This window comes from Cyprinodon variegatus, unplaced genomic scaffold, assembly GCF_000732505.1.
Source record: "Cyprinodon variegatus isolate N-32 unplaced genomic scaffold, C_variegatus-1.0 Scaffold324, whole genome shotgun sequence".
Lineage (NCBI taxonomy): Eukaryota > Metazoa > Chordata > Actinopteri > Cyprinodontiformes > Cyprinodontidae > Cyprinodon > Cyprinodon variegatus.
The window spans coordinates 423,162-441,405 of record NW_015150777.1 but is presented as its reverse complement, the minus strand read 5'-3'; the positions used below and the strand labels follow the sequence as shown (position 1 = coordinate 441,405).

Here is an 18,244-nt window from a genome sequence, read left to right as displayed (position 1 = left end):
ATCTGTGAACTTTCCAAATGCTGTTATTTGTAAATACTTATGCCTATTAGTATTTTAATTTGTGTTGAGGTTGAAACCTGATGTGTTTCGACCATTGCCTTATGAGACAATCCAGTATGGGTCCACTTTTGACAGTGTCTGCATATATATATATATATATATATATATAAAGATAATCTAAGATGATAAATGTTATTCTGACTTGTTGCATGGAGAAGAATTTGTTTGGACTGCTACTGTGTTTTAATTGTGACCTAAGGATCCTAAAGTGGCTTCCTGAATTGCCTAATGTTTCAGTATTTGTATGTCTCCTTGTTGGTCAGGAGACCTGTCCAGGACGTACCCAACACCTCATCCAATGACTGCTAGAGAGACTCAACAGCCTCTTTTTAACTTAGATAAATGGTTGAACACATTGTGAAGATTAGAAACCTAAGAACAGTTTGCAAGATTCCAAATATGATGGTGGTAGCATGATGCTCTGGTATTCTGTTTGCTGATATTGTTGCAAGTACATTAGAGATGCAACAATGAAGAAACAGTATTACCTTGAAATACATCAATTTCTTCTTAAATCAATTGATAAAAGGTAGAAAGAAGGACACAAACTGGTGTTCCCACAGGAAAGTGATCCAAAACTCAAAGTTGATATAAATATTAAAATAAAAATCCTTCTGCTGTCTTTGTTGCAGTCTCTTTCTAGACCAAGACTTTCATCTCAAAGAAATGGATGAAGGAGATACTATCATGAAGCTTTATGTTAGCTTCTGACCATAACTGTTTAATAAATTAAGTGTAAATAAATAATAACCACAGTTCCTTTAAGGCTGGTCCATTTATTTCTGATTCAGAGTGTACAACTAAATTGGACCAAAAAAGGGTCATCTGTCAATCCAATTTTTTCCATCATAACATCTTGATTCATATGTCACAGCTAATATACACAACGGTTGAAATAAGAAATGAGAACCATTTAGCTCACCATTGAGTTCCATCCCAGTGTTCACGGGGATGGACGTCTGTGTCTTCGGGAGGCGTAGAGCTAACGGAACTGGCAGTGTTGCGAGGCAAGGGCTCAAACGTGCGGCTGTAAGCCTTCTACACCAAACCAAGCTTCTGCCGCCCTGGCGTCCTCTTCTAAACATTTTCGTTCCCACTTTCCTCCTCTAAATAAAAAATGTATGATCTCCAACACAAAACTCTCCTCTTGCATGTTTCCGCTGTTCGTAGCATTCCTTGATAGTGTCATTGCTAAGGGCTACTTGGTCTCAATGTAATTTCCCATTGGGAACCTACTAGCACTAAGTTGCTAACTGGTCACAAGATGCTTCTGACAAACCGGCCACAACCAAACTTGCTTGTGAACCTTCCGCCACAACAATCCCATCCCCTTGTTAAACGACCAACCACATTTACTTTATTCACTCGTATACCGGTAAGTTCAGGCACCACTCGGGAGAATTCGGAAATGCAACCGTTGGAACAGCCGTTTCCCTACGACTTTAAAGCATTTCTAGCTGATGTCATGGTTTCCCTGCTTTTCTTGTCTACAGTAAACAATATAAATGTTCATTCCCTTTCCTCTTAGAAGTTGTTTCTTGTTACCCTGTTTAAAAAAAAAAAGTTTGGCCATTAATGATTTAGATTTATTTTTTTTGCTGCATCCTTCTAGAAAGGATATTCTGTTATATAAATCTATGTATCCTCCTACATCTGCTGCCGCGGAAAGTATCTTTTCTCAACACAGCCATTTCTGTGGGAGACGTTTTCTCTTAAAGAGGCCTGAACACAAAAGCAGCTTTTGTTAGAGAGAGAGAGAGAGTGAGCAGCACTGCCTCATGGCTGCATCTATGAGCCTGCAGAGCGCTGGGGCCCCAGGGTCTCGTTGACACCTCAAGGTTTCAGTAGGTTTTGAGTGGTGTTAAGCCCTGGCTGATTAAAGAAGCATCTAGCTAGGAATTACGGCAATGAGTCAGCCGAAGGGTGGAAATACTTGGAGCAGAGGAGTTCTGCTGCACTCTGTTTATTGTTTTTTTTTTGTTTTTTTGCATGTTTTATATTGTTTTTTTTAGTTGTTTTTTTTTTTTTTTTTTTTTTTTTTTTTTTTTTTTTTTTTTTTTTTTTTTTTTTTTTTTTTTTTTTTTTTTTTTTAATAAAGATTTCTATCTGCTGGTTGTTGCCTCTGGGAAAAGAGCATCATCAGTGAGCGGAGATCTAACGCTCGCCCTGCAGCTTTCAGGCTGTTGCTTCGTCTCTGCTTTGGATTCAGACAATATATTTATTTTTTTTTTTATTTATTAAATTTTTTTTTTTTCAATCTTAACATTTGCAACCTCCATATTGAGTTCACTTCTGCCAAGGATACAAGCCAGCCATTTTCCATCTCAGTTGTCTCGCTTCCGTCCTAGTTGAGAGTGTGAGCAACAGTGAATAAACATGGTTGGAAGGGGGGGTGGGTGTGTAATGGTGCCAGAGTGTTGTATCGCCTCATTGTCCCATTTGAGACAGGCAGAAAAAGATGTCTCTGAAAATGAAAGAGCCTCAGTAAGATTGATTTCATGGAAGGAGAAGAATATGGTGTGTTAGTGATCAAAGAAGCAGCTCCTGATTAAGACTTAGAAGAAAGCTTAAAAGAAAAAAAAGGACATTCTCATTTTGTAACAGCAGAACAAACCAAATAAAAAAGCAGTGACAAAAAGAAAAGGCATGAGCATTTCTAACCTACTGTAAAGAGGAAGAATGGTTGTCTTTGTTAGAGGAGAAAAACAGTGGTTCTCTCTTTATACATCTTTCTTTGAAGTTCAGACGATCTTGTTCTCTCCAATTCCTCATCTTTGATTAATAACGCGATGCCAGATGCCCAGCTGCTGCAGTTATGAAACTGCTCAGTAATTGCAGAGCATGTTAAAAGAGCGCTCCTGTCAGAGGGGTGATTAGTTTGTCCGACAGAGTTGCATTCTTTTAAGCAGGTGGTTATAATTAAACATCCTCTAACTGTCCTCTGCTCTTGTTTTTTTTTTTCTTCAACACCACCCTTCCCTCCTGCACTTATTCCTCCGTCTGTTCTTCATGGAGGCTGGCATGCAGCTAGTGTCAATGAGGCCGATGTAGATGGCAGCGGAGATGGTGGGTTTTGCATACGTCTTCATTTCTGAAATGATATAAATCTGATTTTGTTAATATTAATTTGCACCTTTCTCTCTGCAGTATTTTCCTTTCCCACTCTGCCAAATGAGGAGAATCTGATGGGTGTCAATAAACCTCTTCCCAAGCAGCTGTGGGAGGCTAAAAAGGTAAGAGGCCTTACATTAGGACTGTTTAACAGTTGTTTACCACTTTCACATCAGATTGTTTTGCTGTTGCTTGGATAAAACAAGCTTCAAAATGGTCCTATATTCTCTCAGGAACAATCTAAGTCAGTTGTTACAACCAAAGCCATTGATCAGGGATGCAGGATGTATAAGCATTAATATTAGTATTGTCCAATTTTGATCATTTCTAAGTATCTAGTAAGTCAACTAGGGCGATAATAAAATAAAATCCAATATTAGTTTCAATGTAGATGCTGTTTTTGTTTCATTATGGAGAGGTGAGGGGACCGGTCATGTGATATTTTTATTGGATGTGTGACAGTGACCGTAATGCATGATTATGGCTGCTTGAGTGACGGAGAGAAGCAATTTCAGCTTATTTTTTAGCCTTTCATGGTGCTCAAAGGGTAGGGAATGATATCTCCATATATTTTCATATCTGTGCATTAATGGTAATCTCAGGCTGGGTTTAAAGCCAAGGAATAAGAAAACATGGCGAGAGTTTTGTTTGGTTGTACCTTACAAATTAAAGTCTTAACTTCATTTCTTGCTTGATAGTGGAGAAATCTTGAAAGAGGGTTTCAATAAAGGATTTTCGGCTTTTTTTTATACCTTTTTATATACCTGTGTATGGTTATTAATGTTGTTGGACACATTGGACAAACATTTCTCACAAGTATTTGCATTCTTCTAAGTTAATAAGCGGAGAAATTTTCAATGAGTTGTTTTTCTTGCACCTTTAATGGAAACAAGGTGCGAGTTTGAGATACCACATAAAGCATAGGTTAGTGAGGTATAAAATAAGAAATAGTTTAATATTCCAAAATGTTTCTGTTCTATAAAGCCTAGATTTAATCATTTACCACTTTTAAAACTGTGTTAAACGTACAGATAGAAGCGCTCAACTTTTGGATATTTTGCATTAAAGCAGTCCTTCTTTTTGTGTTTCACCTCTTCGATGACAGTCCCATAACTGAGCATTAATTTATATTGTAACTGGATAGTCTGAACCCGACATTAGCTTAGCCTTGGTATTATTGAGGATATTAAAACTCTTTCTTTTAAACTTTGCATGCTACAGTTAGGGTAGACAGAAAATTATTTTTTTTTCTATAATACTAGACATTTATGTAATGGGACATGATAAAAAAGGGCTTCATCTCAGGTAATGCAGACACCAGTGGAGATGTTTACGGTTATGAAAGGACAATAAGAGAAAGATAAAACAAGTATGGCTTGTTTGAATGGCTCTAAAGAAACGAACGTGGAGATGTTTTGGCTTAATACACAGCACCATGCTTAAACAAAACATACCAACTTTCCAGCACAGTGGTAGAGGGGTCATGATATTGGCATGTTTTAAACATAAAGTTAGGTCTAAATCTAGTGTTTAACCAGTGAAGGACCATTAGGGGAAATGGACCAAACTTTCCCTAAGCATCGTGAGAGAGAGACTACTGAGAGTCAATGCTTATTACCGTAAGCTGGATTTAGTTTTTTCAGATATTGCTGTAAGACTTTAACTTTATTTGATAATCACAGCTTTGGGTCTGTGTGTTTTATACAGTTTAGGTTCGATTTAGAAACATTTACATTAGAGCTGAAAAAAATTAGCCGGATTAATGGTGATTAATCGATTATTGAAATAATCGTGAACTAATTTAGTAATCGATTAATCATAAACTGGAGTATAGACTCTAAAACATGCTTTTAGCTGACAGATGGACCCACTTAGAGCATTAATTATACCAAAAATGTGAAAAATATATATATTTTGCATTTAAGATATGAAAAAAATATATATTTCCTCTGTCAATATGCTCTCTCAAGAAGTCTAAAGGTTTTAGTTTCCCCTGGTTTAATACCGTAAAGAAATCTTCTTTGTGGAACCTTTTGCTATCTGATTATTAATCGATTAATCGAAAAAATAATCAACAGATTAATCGATTAGCAAAATAATCGTTAGTTGCAGCCCTAGTTTACATACAAGATCTAACTTTCATTCTGTCATCATACGAAAAACTTCAAACAGTTCAGTTGAATCCAATTTACTTACAAAGTGACAATTTACACGTTATCTCAGAGAACTTTTTTTTTATAAGTCGGAAATTGGGAAATTTTATATTCTATTTACCTTAATTGTTAACATTTTGATCAAATAAAGGTCAAACGATGGAGGGTCCTGAATGTCAATAAAGGAAATATAGATTTATAGTAAGCGTTATTCCGCCATCATACACTTCTCTGTTATTGGTATTTCCTTGTCTCTAAGGAGAGAGAATTTAATCTGGGCTGGAACTTAAAAAACACACTGAGTACAAATTCTTGACTGCTTTGATCCTCCTCTGTTCCGTCAGCATAAAAACGCGAAGATTGTACGACCTGCCACAGCTTCAGAAACAGTGTGTAAAGTATTCTCACCAATCCTTTAGGGCCTGGGTTAGCTCAGGTGATCACAACACCTTAGATTCCTGTTGTGACTGGACAGACATACCAACCCACCTGCTTAACCAGTCCTTCCCGTTTGACTTTGAACAAGCAAAACTGAGCCAAACACATTTTTGTAATCCCAAATGTTGACTACAACGTGAGGTATTTTCCTGACTTCAAAGAAACCGGTCAGTGAGATCTTTAAAGAGCTCCTTCCACTGTTCAACCGTATCACCAGCAGTTCTCCTCAGCTGATCTCTCTCTATTCACTGCCAGGGTTTGCCTTACCTTTCTGAGTCATCATGTGCTGCACAAAAACTGAATCCAGCTGGAAGACTTCTGTAAATAACTCCTCCCAGACCAAAGCTTTTGATCGTGAAATCCAGAAACCACAGCCCTGCAGGTTTTACTAGAATGCTTCAAGAACCCTGCTGGCATTCGTCAGATTTATCATCTTGTTTATTTTAGATAAGGTGTTTTTTTCTGCTGGTTGTTATCTTTAGATAAGATGTATTCTTATATTTGTATTTAGTTCAAGTATTTTGTTGTTTTGGAAATGTGTCATAGAAATAATTAGACATTATAATTTAGTATTGGCCGTACAGGAGGCATCTAAAGCTAATGCTTAGCAAACAAAATACAAAAACCCACCTGCTCATAGATAAAACATTACTGTTTTTGGCAACCTAAGAATTAATTATAACTTCTAATCTTAAGAAAGTTACATTTAATCTTTTGTAGTATGACCATAAGTAACAAACGGTGGTGGTTTTAAATGATCACTGCTTGTTTTCATAATTGCAATGTTTGTTTTTCAGGTCCAGTCTCTGGCATCAAGACCTAAGTCATGTGAAGTGCCTGGAATCAAGTAAGTCCTAGAAATGGATGCTCTACGTGGTTATAAATCAGCTGTTGTCACTAGAATAGAGTGAAAATATCCTTTATGTTCCTCATTAGGAAAAATCAAGTTTACCAGCAGCAAAAATGTTGATTGAAAGATGCTTCGATCCACATTTTTTAAATTTCAATATGATCTCTATGTATGATTTTGAATATGTGATTGTAGGGAAAGTGTAACGTTAGAAAAGAAAAACAGGAAATCCTTTTTGCACAAATCCCATCCTAAAAATAAATATTCAAATATAAGGGTTTGAATTTAAGTGTAAGCATTTATTAAATCAGAAGTATGAAAATAAGAGAAAAATTCTATACAAGCACCAAAAACTTATTACAAAGTTGTTTTTTTTCTAAGTACTGCTCACCTACCAGCTGGCTGCACACCTCAAAATCAATGTCTTGAATGGAGCCGTGTCTCATTTGGTTGGATCCGAAATTTCCTAGAGAGTAATTGATGATATTGATCAGATATTTCCCTTTTATTCTATTTTTGATACAGCACAACACCCTGATTGCACAACCTGCATTGTGAAACATGGTTGTGGCTGCATAGAATAAAATAGAAACTCCCTTTATTGTGCCACATTGGGGAAATTCTGGTGTTTACAGCAGCAAAAAGATTATAAAAAAATATTGCCAAACAAATGTGGACCTTTGAAAAAAATGTATAACAATAACATAAAAGTGAAGATTTAAAAGGTAAACAATAAAATACTGTGTTGTTCAGTGTTTTACCAATATAAAACTGTGCACCTGAAGAATAAATAACCAATATACAGCTACGGACATCTTTACAGTAATGGATATTTGAAAATAGCTGCAACATCAGAGATGTGCAAAATGACAGCAGCATGTTTTTTTACTGACTAAAGTAGAAACTGTGCAAAAATCATCATAAATTTTAACAACTTATTGAGGTTGTTGGGAACAATGATGGTTATAAAGTCTGACAGCTGCTGAGAAGAAGGATCTGTGATAATGCACCCTGGTGCATTTAGGGTGCAACAATCTGTCACTGAAGGAGCTCTCCAGATCTGCAATAGCTTCATGCAAGGGGTGGGAGACATTATCTAACAGAGCTGGCCTTCCTGATCAGCTTATCCAGCCGCTTTCTCTCAGCTACAGATAATGCTGAGGGTAGGGATTCATTTTTAACAGGGGCAGGGATGAATAAACCAGGATAAGGCTATAGGTGTGCAGAGCTAGTAAAGACCCTAAAAAACCTGCAGATGTTAGTGTTGCAGGTCTTAGATGGTTCGCTAATTATTTCATATTTATATGAAAGGGTGCTGAATATGAATTAATTTCAGAGTTTTTAGGTTTTTATTGTGTGAGCTATTTTAAAGGCATGAATAACTGTTTCTTCTATTATGTCATAATTCACAAAGATAATTTAGAAATATATTTTCACAAGGTTTACATACCCCTTTCAGCAGCAGAAGCCTGCTTCCCTGTAATTATAAAATAGTACCCTACTAGTCTCTAAGATTAATGAGTCATACTTTGATCAAAGAGAATATAACAGTCTCTTCCATTGAGCTGCCAAAGATTCAGGACATCTGCAAGGCTGTGTTGGTGCTAACGTAAATCAAAAGTAAAAGAGAAGAATAGCAGGCTTCAAGCTTATTTGACGCCTTCTGATGAGCACAATTTTTTTTATGAAGGCAAGCATTTGTTCACCGTTTTGCCTTGTTCCAGTTTGTGATGATTCATTGTGAATTTGCATAATTACATTTTGGAACAAATAATGAAAAAAAACAAAAAAAAAAAAACAGAAAAAGACGAGCAGCTGTGAAAGGTAACCCCAATGAAATAAAGATCTTTTACATTGAAAATAACAATGTCACAACATTTGATGCCTGTCTAATATTTTTCAAAGTCGCTCATCAGTTAAGTGGATTTTCCTGGTCATGTGTTTTACAGTATATTCCCGTCCCCGGAGCAGAACGCTTGTCTGTCGCACTACCAGGGCTCACTGAGTACCGGTGGCTCTCTGCCTGACCTCAGCAACCTGCAGTTTCCGTCACCACTGTCCACCCCGCTGGACCCTGAAGACAACAGTGGCTACCCCAACCTCAGCGGGGGCAGCAGCACCGGAAACCTCCCTGCTGCCATGATGCACCTCGGCATCGGCAACTCACAAGGTGGGTGAAAGCATGACATTAAAAAATCTAAGTGGATGATGAGACGATGAACCATATTCTGTCACATCTTTAACTTTTATCCCTGATTTTCCTTCTAGTTTTTGACTTTTGCTGGTTTGCATCTTCTTTATCCCAATCCTCATCTATGAAATCTGTTTTAAGAAGTCTCATCTGTACTACTTTGCCAAGGCCAAATATCTGCTAACTGCTTGAAGAGAGGCCTGTTCCACTGTTCGCTTCCTGTGTTATTGGCTTTAATGAGCTGAATATTTCATTCATTTTTCAGATGTGAAAACCACTGCTGCAATATTTCAAACATGTTCCATGTTTCTAGGCCAGCAGATCATACATTATTAATAACTCTCTAAGCGATCTCTCTATCTCTGGCTTGTTCACTCAGAGATCTCATCACACCCACTGCTGCTCCTTTTCACTCCTTCCTCTTTGTCTGTGTTGTCGGGTTCTCATGTCGGAAACAGTTCAGCTTGGCCGAGCACCAAAGCGACGCGGGAATTCCGACCCTCTTTCTGGCTCTGGACAATCAGCTCTTTTCTTTCCCCGCCTTTCCCTCTCACCCCACTCGCCATCTTCCCCTCCCTCCCTTCTCACACAATAAAGTCTAGTGTTTCATGTCGGATACGTTTCCAAGCGGATCTGATTGGGTTTTCTCTTTGCAGGTCTGTCCTCCTCTTTGAGTAATCCCTCCATCCAGGCATCCCTCAACAACTGCCAGCTCCAGTCGTCACTCAGCAATCCCTCCATCAGCTCATCAATGCGCCTGTCTGGCAGCTCACCCCGCCGGCGGCCGGCTCCCATCAGCCCTCTCACCCTGTCTCCTGGAGCAGAGCAGCGCAGGGGTCTGTCCAAGCAGTTGTCCCCCACTATGTCCCCCTCGCTGTCCCCAATCACACAGGTACACTTCACACACAAACAGAGATCTCATTCAAGATGGGTTTTTTTTTTTTTATCTCTTGTCCTCCTCTGTGCCATGGGCATTGATTACATTTCTATTCTAAGTCTCCACTAACTTTATTTATGTAGAGACTGAAACATAAATTTTCAAATCTTGCCACAGGTTCTCAAATGGATTTAGATCTGGACTTTGAACCAAACCAGTACATGAATACTCCTTGATTTAAAGTTAGAGTTTATGTTTAGGTTAGTTTTACTGCTGAAGGTGAACATCCTCCCCAGTCACCAGTCTGCTGCAGCTTCTAAAAGGGTTTCCTCTAGGATTATCCCTCTTCCCACCTGCTCTATGTCCCCTTATGGAGAAAAAACATCCCACAGGATGATTCTGCCACCTCACCTCCACAGTTTAAGGTGTTCAACGTTAGGTGTGGTGTTATTTGTCTACCAAACATAGCATTTGTCCAGAGGACAGAATTTTAAAAGTCGGTCTAATCAGAACTGCTGACAGTGGCTTTCACGGCACTCTTTCAATGGACGGATGTATTGGATTAAAAAGAGAATATAGTATAAAATGTCTTTTAGCAAGATGGCCCCAGGTTCAAATCCCAGTATAGGTCATCTCTTCACTGAGTTTCCATGATCTTCCTGTGAATATGTGGATTTTCTCTGGGCTCATCTGCTTCCTCCCACACAACCCAAATAAATTAGTGTATGAGTGTGTCTGTGCAGGTTTGGTTGTCTTTTGTGTCTCTCTGTGTTTTGTTGTGATGGACTATCCAGGGTGCCCCGACTTTCACCTAAAAACAGAAAATAGAGATAAGCTCCCCCGCAACCCTACAAAGTTAAGCGAGTGTAGACAGTGTATGAATAGATGGACACTATAAAAAATGGCTGTACCTTTGGAATAGAAATTGTTGCAGTTGGATATAAAACATCATTCAGCACTTATTGTCTTTACGTGTTTAAAGTGAATGAAATCAAAGTAAATGGACTTCTAATCTCAAAGTTTTGCAGCTCTTCTGTAGTGACCTTTACCCCCTTGCAATCTCTGCAGGGAGTTGCTTTAGACACCAGCAACATGCCAAGGGAACCACCTCCACCTTATCCTCTCTATCAGCAGCCCCAGCATTCATTAGATCACAGCCGGACACACCAGCAGACACACCAGCAGCAACAGCAGCAGCAACAGCCTGTTTCACCTATTCAGAACATGTCTTTGGACTTCAACACAAGCCAGGTAAGGCCTCCGGAGAGCATCCTTTTTAATCTGACTAAGGTCAACTGTTAATTCTAAGTGCCATTGTTTTTCAAAGCTGCACCCTAAGGGTTTTTTCTTCATGATGCACTTTTCACCATAAAGTCTGGCCCACAGTATCATACATCCTCACCTTACTTAACGATGGTCATAAGGTCCTTTTCATATTTCATATTCATTGCCTGATCCACATTAGTCTGTTCACAGTCTCACCTGACACAAGTACTCAGTAGAAATTCAACTCTTAGCTTTTTGTAAACGTCTCACGTTCACATTCCCACAGTTAGCAGCCTCCCCACAGCCTGCTAACTGTGGGAGGGGGTCAGTTAAGACAGACTGTAGGTATGAAGAAGTTGAGGCTGAAGGGTCTTTACTTCTAGAGGTTTCCTGGCTTATGAAGGTTGAAGATTTGTTAGAATTAGCCGGTAAAGGCAATTTTGTAAAAGGGTTAACCTGTGTTGAAATTCTTAGGAGGTCTCAAAATCAGACTTTAAAGAATCCAGAATTCTCTAAAAAGTGATATCATAGTAAGTATGTTAAACAAGGGAAAAATGCAAGGGACTGTCCATTTTGGCAGAATCTCCCAAATAATTAAAGATGAGAGTGGTGGGGTGTGGAATGCACAGCTGAAAGACCAGCAGCAGTTTTTGCTACAAACACACGTCATTTTAATGAATAGTTCATTATCAGGCTTGATGAGGTGGTGATCCATTTTTCTAAATCATGTGAAGTGCAAAATCTTCCAAAACAGGCAGACCTGTCGGTGATTCAAATTATATAAGAGGAATATTAAATGTTTCTGTTTTCTATTCTAGCAGCAAAACAGCATGGCATCACTATTCAGTGACCAGTTTGTGGAGCAGCAGTTTTCAAATCACCAGAACAAGACGCTCCCCTATCAGGTGAGAGTTTGGAAAATGGCACAAATAACCTGCCTAATGATTTTAAAACTTAAAAAGACCAATTTTTACTAAACAAAATGAGCCACAAGGTTACACGTGTCCTTAGATAACAGAGCGACCCATTTTAAGTAGCAATTATACCACAATTGTAAAAAAAAAAAAAGTAAACATTTTGCATTTAAGATAAAAATCTTTTTCTTCTGTTAATATGCTCTATCCAGAACTCCTTCAATGGAAAAGTTTTAGTTTCACTTTGTGTAATTTCACAAATATTCTTCTTTAAGGAATCTTTTGCCACTCGATTATTAATGGTTGATTTGAAAAAATAATTGACAAATTAATTGATTTGCAAAATAACCATTAGTTACAGCCCTAGTTGAAATTGTATTTAGTCATAGTTGTAAGTAAAACACTGTTTGGGCCACAGAATGAGCTGCTATGATAACCACGGCTCCAGTCTGACTCACTGACTGATGTTTTCTCTCCTTTTCCTCTTTTTTTTTTGTCCCGTCTAGTTGGACCACTTCAGCCTGTTGGAAAATGCTCTGAGCTCCTCAGCAGGGGGGTCCTGCTATGATACCTCAATGCCCTCCTCGCTCTATTACTCCCAGGCAGCTCTGTCAGGCCTAGGGGGCAGCCATGGCAGCCTGCAGGAGCCCTCCCACATGAGGTCCAACATGCTCTATTCAAACTGCAGCGGGGGACTGCCTAACATCATACTCACAGGTGAGTCTGACGACTCATTGGCCGCTTTGGTCTTCAGTGTAAACCTCATGAAACACCATTGATACTCTAAAGGCTATCATTCAAATTTTGGCTGCTGCCTTTCATTCATTTCCTTTACACACTCGGCGAACCATTCAGATGCTTTTATTACAGTTTCATCCTGAGCTAAAGCTTTGATCACAGTACAAATGAAAACTCTGCTAAGCTTAAAATCTATTGTTTACCTGGAGAGGATCCAGTTATGGCTGCAGGATGCTGAAAACATCACACCTTTTGCCTTATCTCTCTAAACTGTGGTGCAACTTCTTCAGTATTAAATCTCAAGTCTTTCATGTGGAAACAAAGGATTTTAAAGGAAAACTAGATGAGAGGTTTCTGTGGTCTGATTGTAAGACTGTAAACTTCTGTTTTGGGTAAACTTCACTAGGATATGAGTAGGAAAAGGTTTGCTTAATGCACACAGGAAATAATGTAGAAACGTAGAATATTCTGACAAATCGATAAAATTAACCTTGAATAAAAGAGAGTAGCTTGTTCAGTCCTCCTAGACCTCCTGCTTGTTTCTGGAGCACTACTTTGTCAGATCGTGGACCTCCTCATTAGGGGTTCTCATCATACTTAGATATCATAAGATCACAACCATGTTTGTTGTGTGAATGGTAGAGCAGTCGAGCGTGAAGAGGAGAGGGCGGAGAACCAAACTGTGCGGCGTGTTGAGGATCAGTGGGACAGATGTGAGCTTCCCCATCCAGGGATCTGTTGAGGAGAAAGTCTTTGATCCAGGAGCAAAACGGTGCAAATAAACTTAGTTTAGAGCTTTGAGGCCATTGTGTTAGGAATAATAGTGCTGCTCAAGACTAACACAGAAGCCTGCAGATAGCATCCTTATGTTATTCAGGCGAACACCTAATGACAACCAGTTCATTATTTTTCTGCCAGTTTTATTTGAAGTGGTCCAATATTTTAAAGATTTAATGAAGGCACCAATTCTAAAAGGTTATTTGGACATGACACAGCCCAAAGTATCACAGGGCCTCCATCATACTTAGCTGTGGACACGAAGCTTCATATTCATCCTTTAGAACAAGCTTCCCTAAAGTACAAGCTGATAAACAGGCTTTTGCTGAACTGCAATCATCATAACCAGCTGTGCTTAAGAAGGGAAACCTCTAAACCTGCAGGACAGCGGCCCCCCGAGGACCGACTTTGGGATGCCTGCTTTAGAGGAAAACTGGGCATCATTATAAACTTAGTTCCTCATTAAGACAGATTCTCTTGTTCACATCAGAATCATTTTGGTAGAATACTAATATCTAATAGCATTTTCTTTCCTCCTAGTTCATTTATAGCTCCTTGTTAGCTGGTTATTGTCCTAAATCCCTGGTTTAGGTGAACCTAAACCACAGGATCCACTGTCCTGCATGTTTTAGACGTGTCTCTGCTTCAGCACACCTGCATGAAATGATTGCCATCCGTCCTGAGAAGCTACCATGGCTGCAGGGGCCTGTTGCTCATCCATTGTGTGGAGGAAGGGAAATATCTAAAAGATGCAGGACAGTGACTCCTGAGTTTGAAAACCACTGTCATAAATGAGTAAAATGAGGTAGAAACAAATATATATGTTTTTTTTATTGATTTTTAGTTTTTGATGTGAAGATGCTGAATTTAATAGGAGTTGGGGTTTTTCACCATCTGCAATGCTTTCTGTACTTTAATATTTAGAAGCAGCCAGTTTCTGTCTTTTCTCCTTTAGGTTGATATTTTGAGTTTGAACTCGGCACAGAGCCGTCATTCCTGGCAATGATGTCAGCGTTACAGTGAGAGGAAGTGTTTTGATTCACCCACCATCATCTGTTGTCTCTTTCTCAGATGACTCCAACCCGAATCTGTCCAAGGACATCAGCAACGCCCTCTCCACAGTTCCCGAATGCTTCGACTCAGAGGGAGGCTTCCCGCTGGAGGACGAGCTGCGCATAGAGCCGCTCAGCCTGGACGGCCTGAGCATGCTCAGCGATCCCGACATGGTGCTGCCGGACCCATCTGTGGAGGACACTTTTCGTAGCGACAGACTCTGAATGTAAAGAGCGCCACAGAGGAAACACACCCACTGGGATTCACAGTGTCAAAGTGTACGAATCTGAAAATGTATGCAGGCGGTTTAAGCTGTGCACACACCCACTGCCACTAAGATTCATGAAATGTGAATTTCTAAGAGGAGACTGGTGAACAAACACTGTTTACACCTTTGCTCAGAGTTGCTCTGCTGCATGCTTAAGCTCCTGTTTTTCAGGTTGTTTTAAATTATGTTTTAAATCTGCTCTGGGATCTGGTTTGCACCCCCACCCCCCAACCAAAAATTACAAAACAAACCTAAAAACACAATAACTGATTAAGGAGAGTGCTGGAGTCCTCCCGCGTTTTTCTCCCATCACCAGCTTACAGCACCAGTTACCCTGAAGCCATGGAAACACCATAACCATGGTTACACACCATAGCAACCCCATCACCGTGCAAAAGAGCAGCAGAAATCCAGCACATAATTTACGTTTCTTGCAGCTCAATAAAGGAGCTGATTTCCAGTTACCGCTCGCAGCTGGAGCAGAAAAGCAGCTGCGCTGAGGACACTTCAGGCCGTCAGAGTCCTGGTGGAAATGAAGAAAAGAGGGATTCAAGTTTTTCAAGTGTATTTCTTTACATACGGTGTCAGATTATTTTTAAATGTATGTATATATTCATAAATAAGACTAAAATCAGATTTGAGCGTATTTTCAAATGAGACAAAAAGGGCAAACTGTTTACAAAGACAAAACTGTATTAATTAAATATGGCTTTGAATATTCAGACGATAAAGACAGATCTGAGATTTGTTGAATAAATGCTATATTTTTTTCTTGCAATTTCGACAAATATTTGGGTTCCTTCCTGCCGGAACCCGAGCTGCAGAACATCAGAATCCTGCATTATTTTTTACCTTTCTGTCGCAGAGTTACGTGTCCTGTGTATGATATGTTTTACATTTTGTACTGACTTGTAAACTACTCAAAGGCTAATTGTGAATAAGGGCATGCGCTGTGCTACTGTGGAACGACTTTTCTGCTCTTTGTGTTTGTTACTGAACTTTATGGAAACCCTCCTCGCGCCTTTGCAACCTGCAACACAAGCCAGCCCAGTCTGGGCGAGACACTTGAAGCGGTCCGTGGACATCGGACATCATGTAAAAAATGCACTTAAACTCTTTGCACTAATTGGTTCACATTGTGTAGGCTGAGATTTTTACATCGCTTTTATCTGATTAACCCAAAGAAGAATGAAGCCATCAGTAAGAGACCTTTTGTAAAAGCTCGTGTTTGGTTCATATTTGTTCTGAAAAAGCAGATTTTTATTTTTATTTTTTTGTCTGTGGCTCCTGTTTTATTTTTTTCCCTTAAAGAGCTCATATCTGCAGTGGATTATGTAACGGCTCAGTGTTGTCGGACATTGAGCGCCCCCTTGTGTCACTTTAAAAAAAGAGCTCATCTTTAATGTTTGCTCTTTTTTTCCTATGCAACCTTTTCCAAGTGAAACCTGTTGAACAGGTGCAGCTTTTATGCAGTGCAAAATGGCTCTCTGTTTCCATTTTGTCTTTTGTGAACCTACACAATGTGAGGGATCAAATTATTTTATCCTCAAAAAAATAACCATATTACATGTGTCCCCTGTCCACAGTTTGTGTTGGCTCTGAAAACAAGACATTTAAGCAGCATTTTTGCTCAGTTTGTGTTTGTTTTCAGTCAGGCGGTGTCTCTCAGCAGACTGCAGGGCCTTTCTGTGCATGAGTGATTCTTTATCGAATCTTTAGGCTTTTTTAATGGTTTGGCTCTAATTTCAGCTCTTATCTGTTCATTTTCCTGATCCAGTCAGGGTACTTTATGGTGTGAAGTTGCTGTTTCTAAGGGATTCCCGCTGTATTCGCCTGCCTTCTGTTGCCTTACTCTTTCCTATTCCAGCAGCTGATAATCAAGTCTCTTCAGCTTTAGCTCACTTTTAGCTGCCTGTGGTCGTTTTCTGTCACTCGGTCTCAACATCCAGTTTGTTTTTATGTCTCTTTGTTTTAGGTGCACATAAAATGTACAGTTCTGTTATTTAAAGAATGTTTATGCCCTTTAGTGTTACTTTTTTAAGTCAGTTGAGTTTTTCCTCAAAATATAAAAGTTTATTGGTTTGTAACATATGTTATAGTGCTTATCTTTCCAATTTAATATAATCAATAAAAAAACTGTTTATCAAGTCCATAAGTACTGTTGTCATTATTGTACCTAACAGTAGGGGGCGGTAGTGTACAAAGATAGTTTAGCTTTATAGATGTTTTCTTTTAGAAAACTGCTTTTTATTACTTTGCTTCAGTGAATAGAAGGACTTATTACACCCTGAATTTTTTATTATAATTTAAGACAGACATTTGCTAAATTATACAGTTCCATATGGATTAATTAACTATATGAGTGGTCAGTCCATAGAGCTGTAAAATCTGTGATCTAGATTATAAAGGTTTGAAATAACACAATACCAAGCTGGGAATAGATCAGCAGTGATATTAGAGGAGGAACTGAATTTATCCATCATTCTGGAACCAGTTCCAAGATCTATGAACGCCATCACATGGTATTTAACACTACTGCTGCTCTTTACAGATGTGGATATCCCAATAAATTCACCCCCAAGATAGTGATCCATCTCAACCCCTATAGTAAGCATGGTACAAGTTCATGACAGACTAGAATATGAAACATTTACAAAAGCCTGTTTTAGTTGCCTTTACTTTTTGAAATGGATCTGGGAGCAAAACTTTGGTTCTCAAAGTTGCGTCTGAAAGAACCTCAACACTTTAACAATGTTTGGACAGATGGGACCATGGTCTATTAAAATAAAATAAAAAGACCATATAGGTTTATGAATGTCCGCATGTAAATACATAAAAACCTGTCCTGGTCTCAATGGTTGCAAATCCCAGACAATAACTGATTGAAATGCTGTGATACCACCTTAAGACTGCAGTGGAGATACAACAATTATGAGGAGATTGAAGAAACTTCTGGTAACTTAAGGTTGCTTTGGCCGTGTCTCCATGGATACCAGTGTGTGTTTTCACACTAGGGCTTTATTTCATTTAAACTTTACAGGTCTTGTCCTGAATTTGTAACTAGTGAATGCAGCTGTGAGCTGTCAGGCCTAACGGACGGCAGTAACACTCTGTGTTTACTTGCCAAATCCAAAATTGAAGTCAGATGGAATCAATTTGGTAATTGGATTCTTCTCCCTGATGCCTCTTAAAGGCACTCCTCAGGGGGAACTAGCTATGACAGGCAAAATTTAATGTTTTATTTGTGAGACAATGAATTTAACTTTGATGTAAAATAGTACAGTCTGGTTTTGCACAATAAAGCGTTATTTCATCACTTTAAATAGTTCAGTGGACTTGATAAAAAGAAGTTTTACGATGTCTTTTTTCCAGGATTCTGCCGGGAAGCAGTTTTTTATTGGTTTTGTCATGAAGACGTTTGGTGCTCAGTAGGCAAAGTTTACATCCATACATTTTTAAACCCACATATTTACTGAGGGTGTGTGTGAACACAGTGAAGTCGGGCAGATGGCCAGTGTGGGCTCCTGGAAGGCAGCCAGAACTTTTAT

At 39.0% G+C, this 18,244-nt stretch overlaps 1 protein-coding gene across 6 annotated transcripts in view; it reads left to right on the top strand.

Annotated features, from left to right (window-relative positions):
* crtc3 (CREB regulated transcription coactivator 3) overlaps positions 1 to 16,836 on the top strand; it is a 56,331-nt gene extending 39,495 nt beyond the window's left edge. For 2 of the 6 annotated variants that reach the window (XM_015384826.1, XM_015384822.1), the window contains 9 exons: positions 3,076 to 3,126; positions 3,208 to 3,293; positions 6,560 to 6,609; positions 8,562 to 8,782; positions 9,460 to 9,695; positions 10,749 to 10,931; positions 11,765 to 11,851; positions 12,367 to 12,577; positions 14,447 to 16,836. In XM_015384826.1, coding sequence (XP_015240312.1) covers positions 3,076 to 3,126; positions 3,208 to 3,293; positions 6,560 to 6,609; positions 8,562 to 8,782; positions 9,460 to 9,695; positions 10,749 to 10,931; positions 11,765 to 11,851; positions 12,367 to 12,577; positions 14,447 to 14,652 — 1,331 coding nt within the window. In that variant the 3' untranslated portion in view covers positions 14,653 to 16,836. The remainder of the gene's footprint in view (positions 1 to 3,075; positions 3,127 to 3,207; positions 3,294 to 6,559; positions 6,610 to 8,561; positions 8,783 to 9,459; positions 9,696 to 10,748; positions 10,932 to 11,764; positions 11,852 to 12,366; positions 12,578 to 14,446) is intronic. The other 4 variants (XM_015384828.1, XM_015384824.1, XM_015384823.1 and 1 more) reach the window with 3 other exon arrangements.
* Positions 16,837 to 18,244: the final 1,408 nt, after the last annotated feature.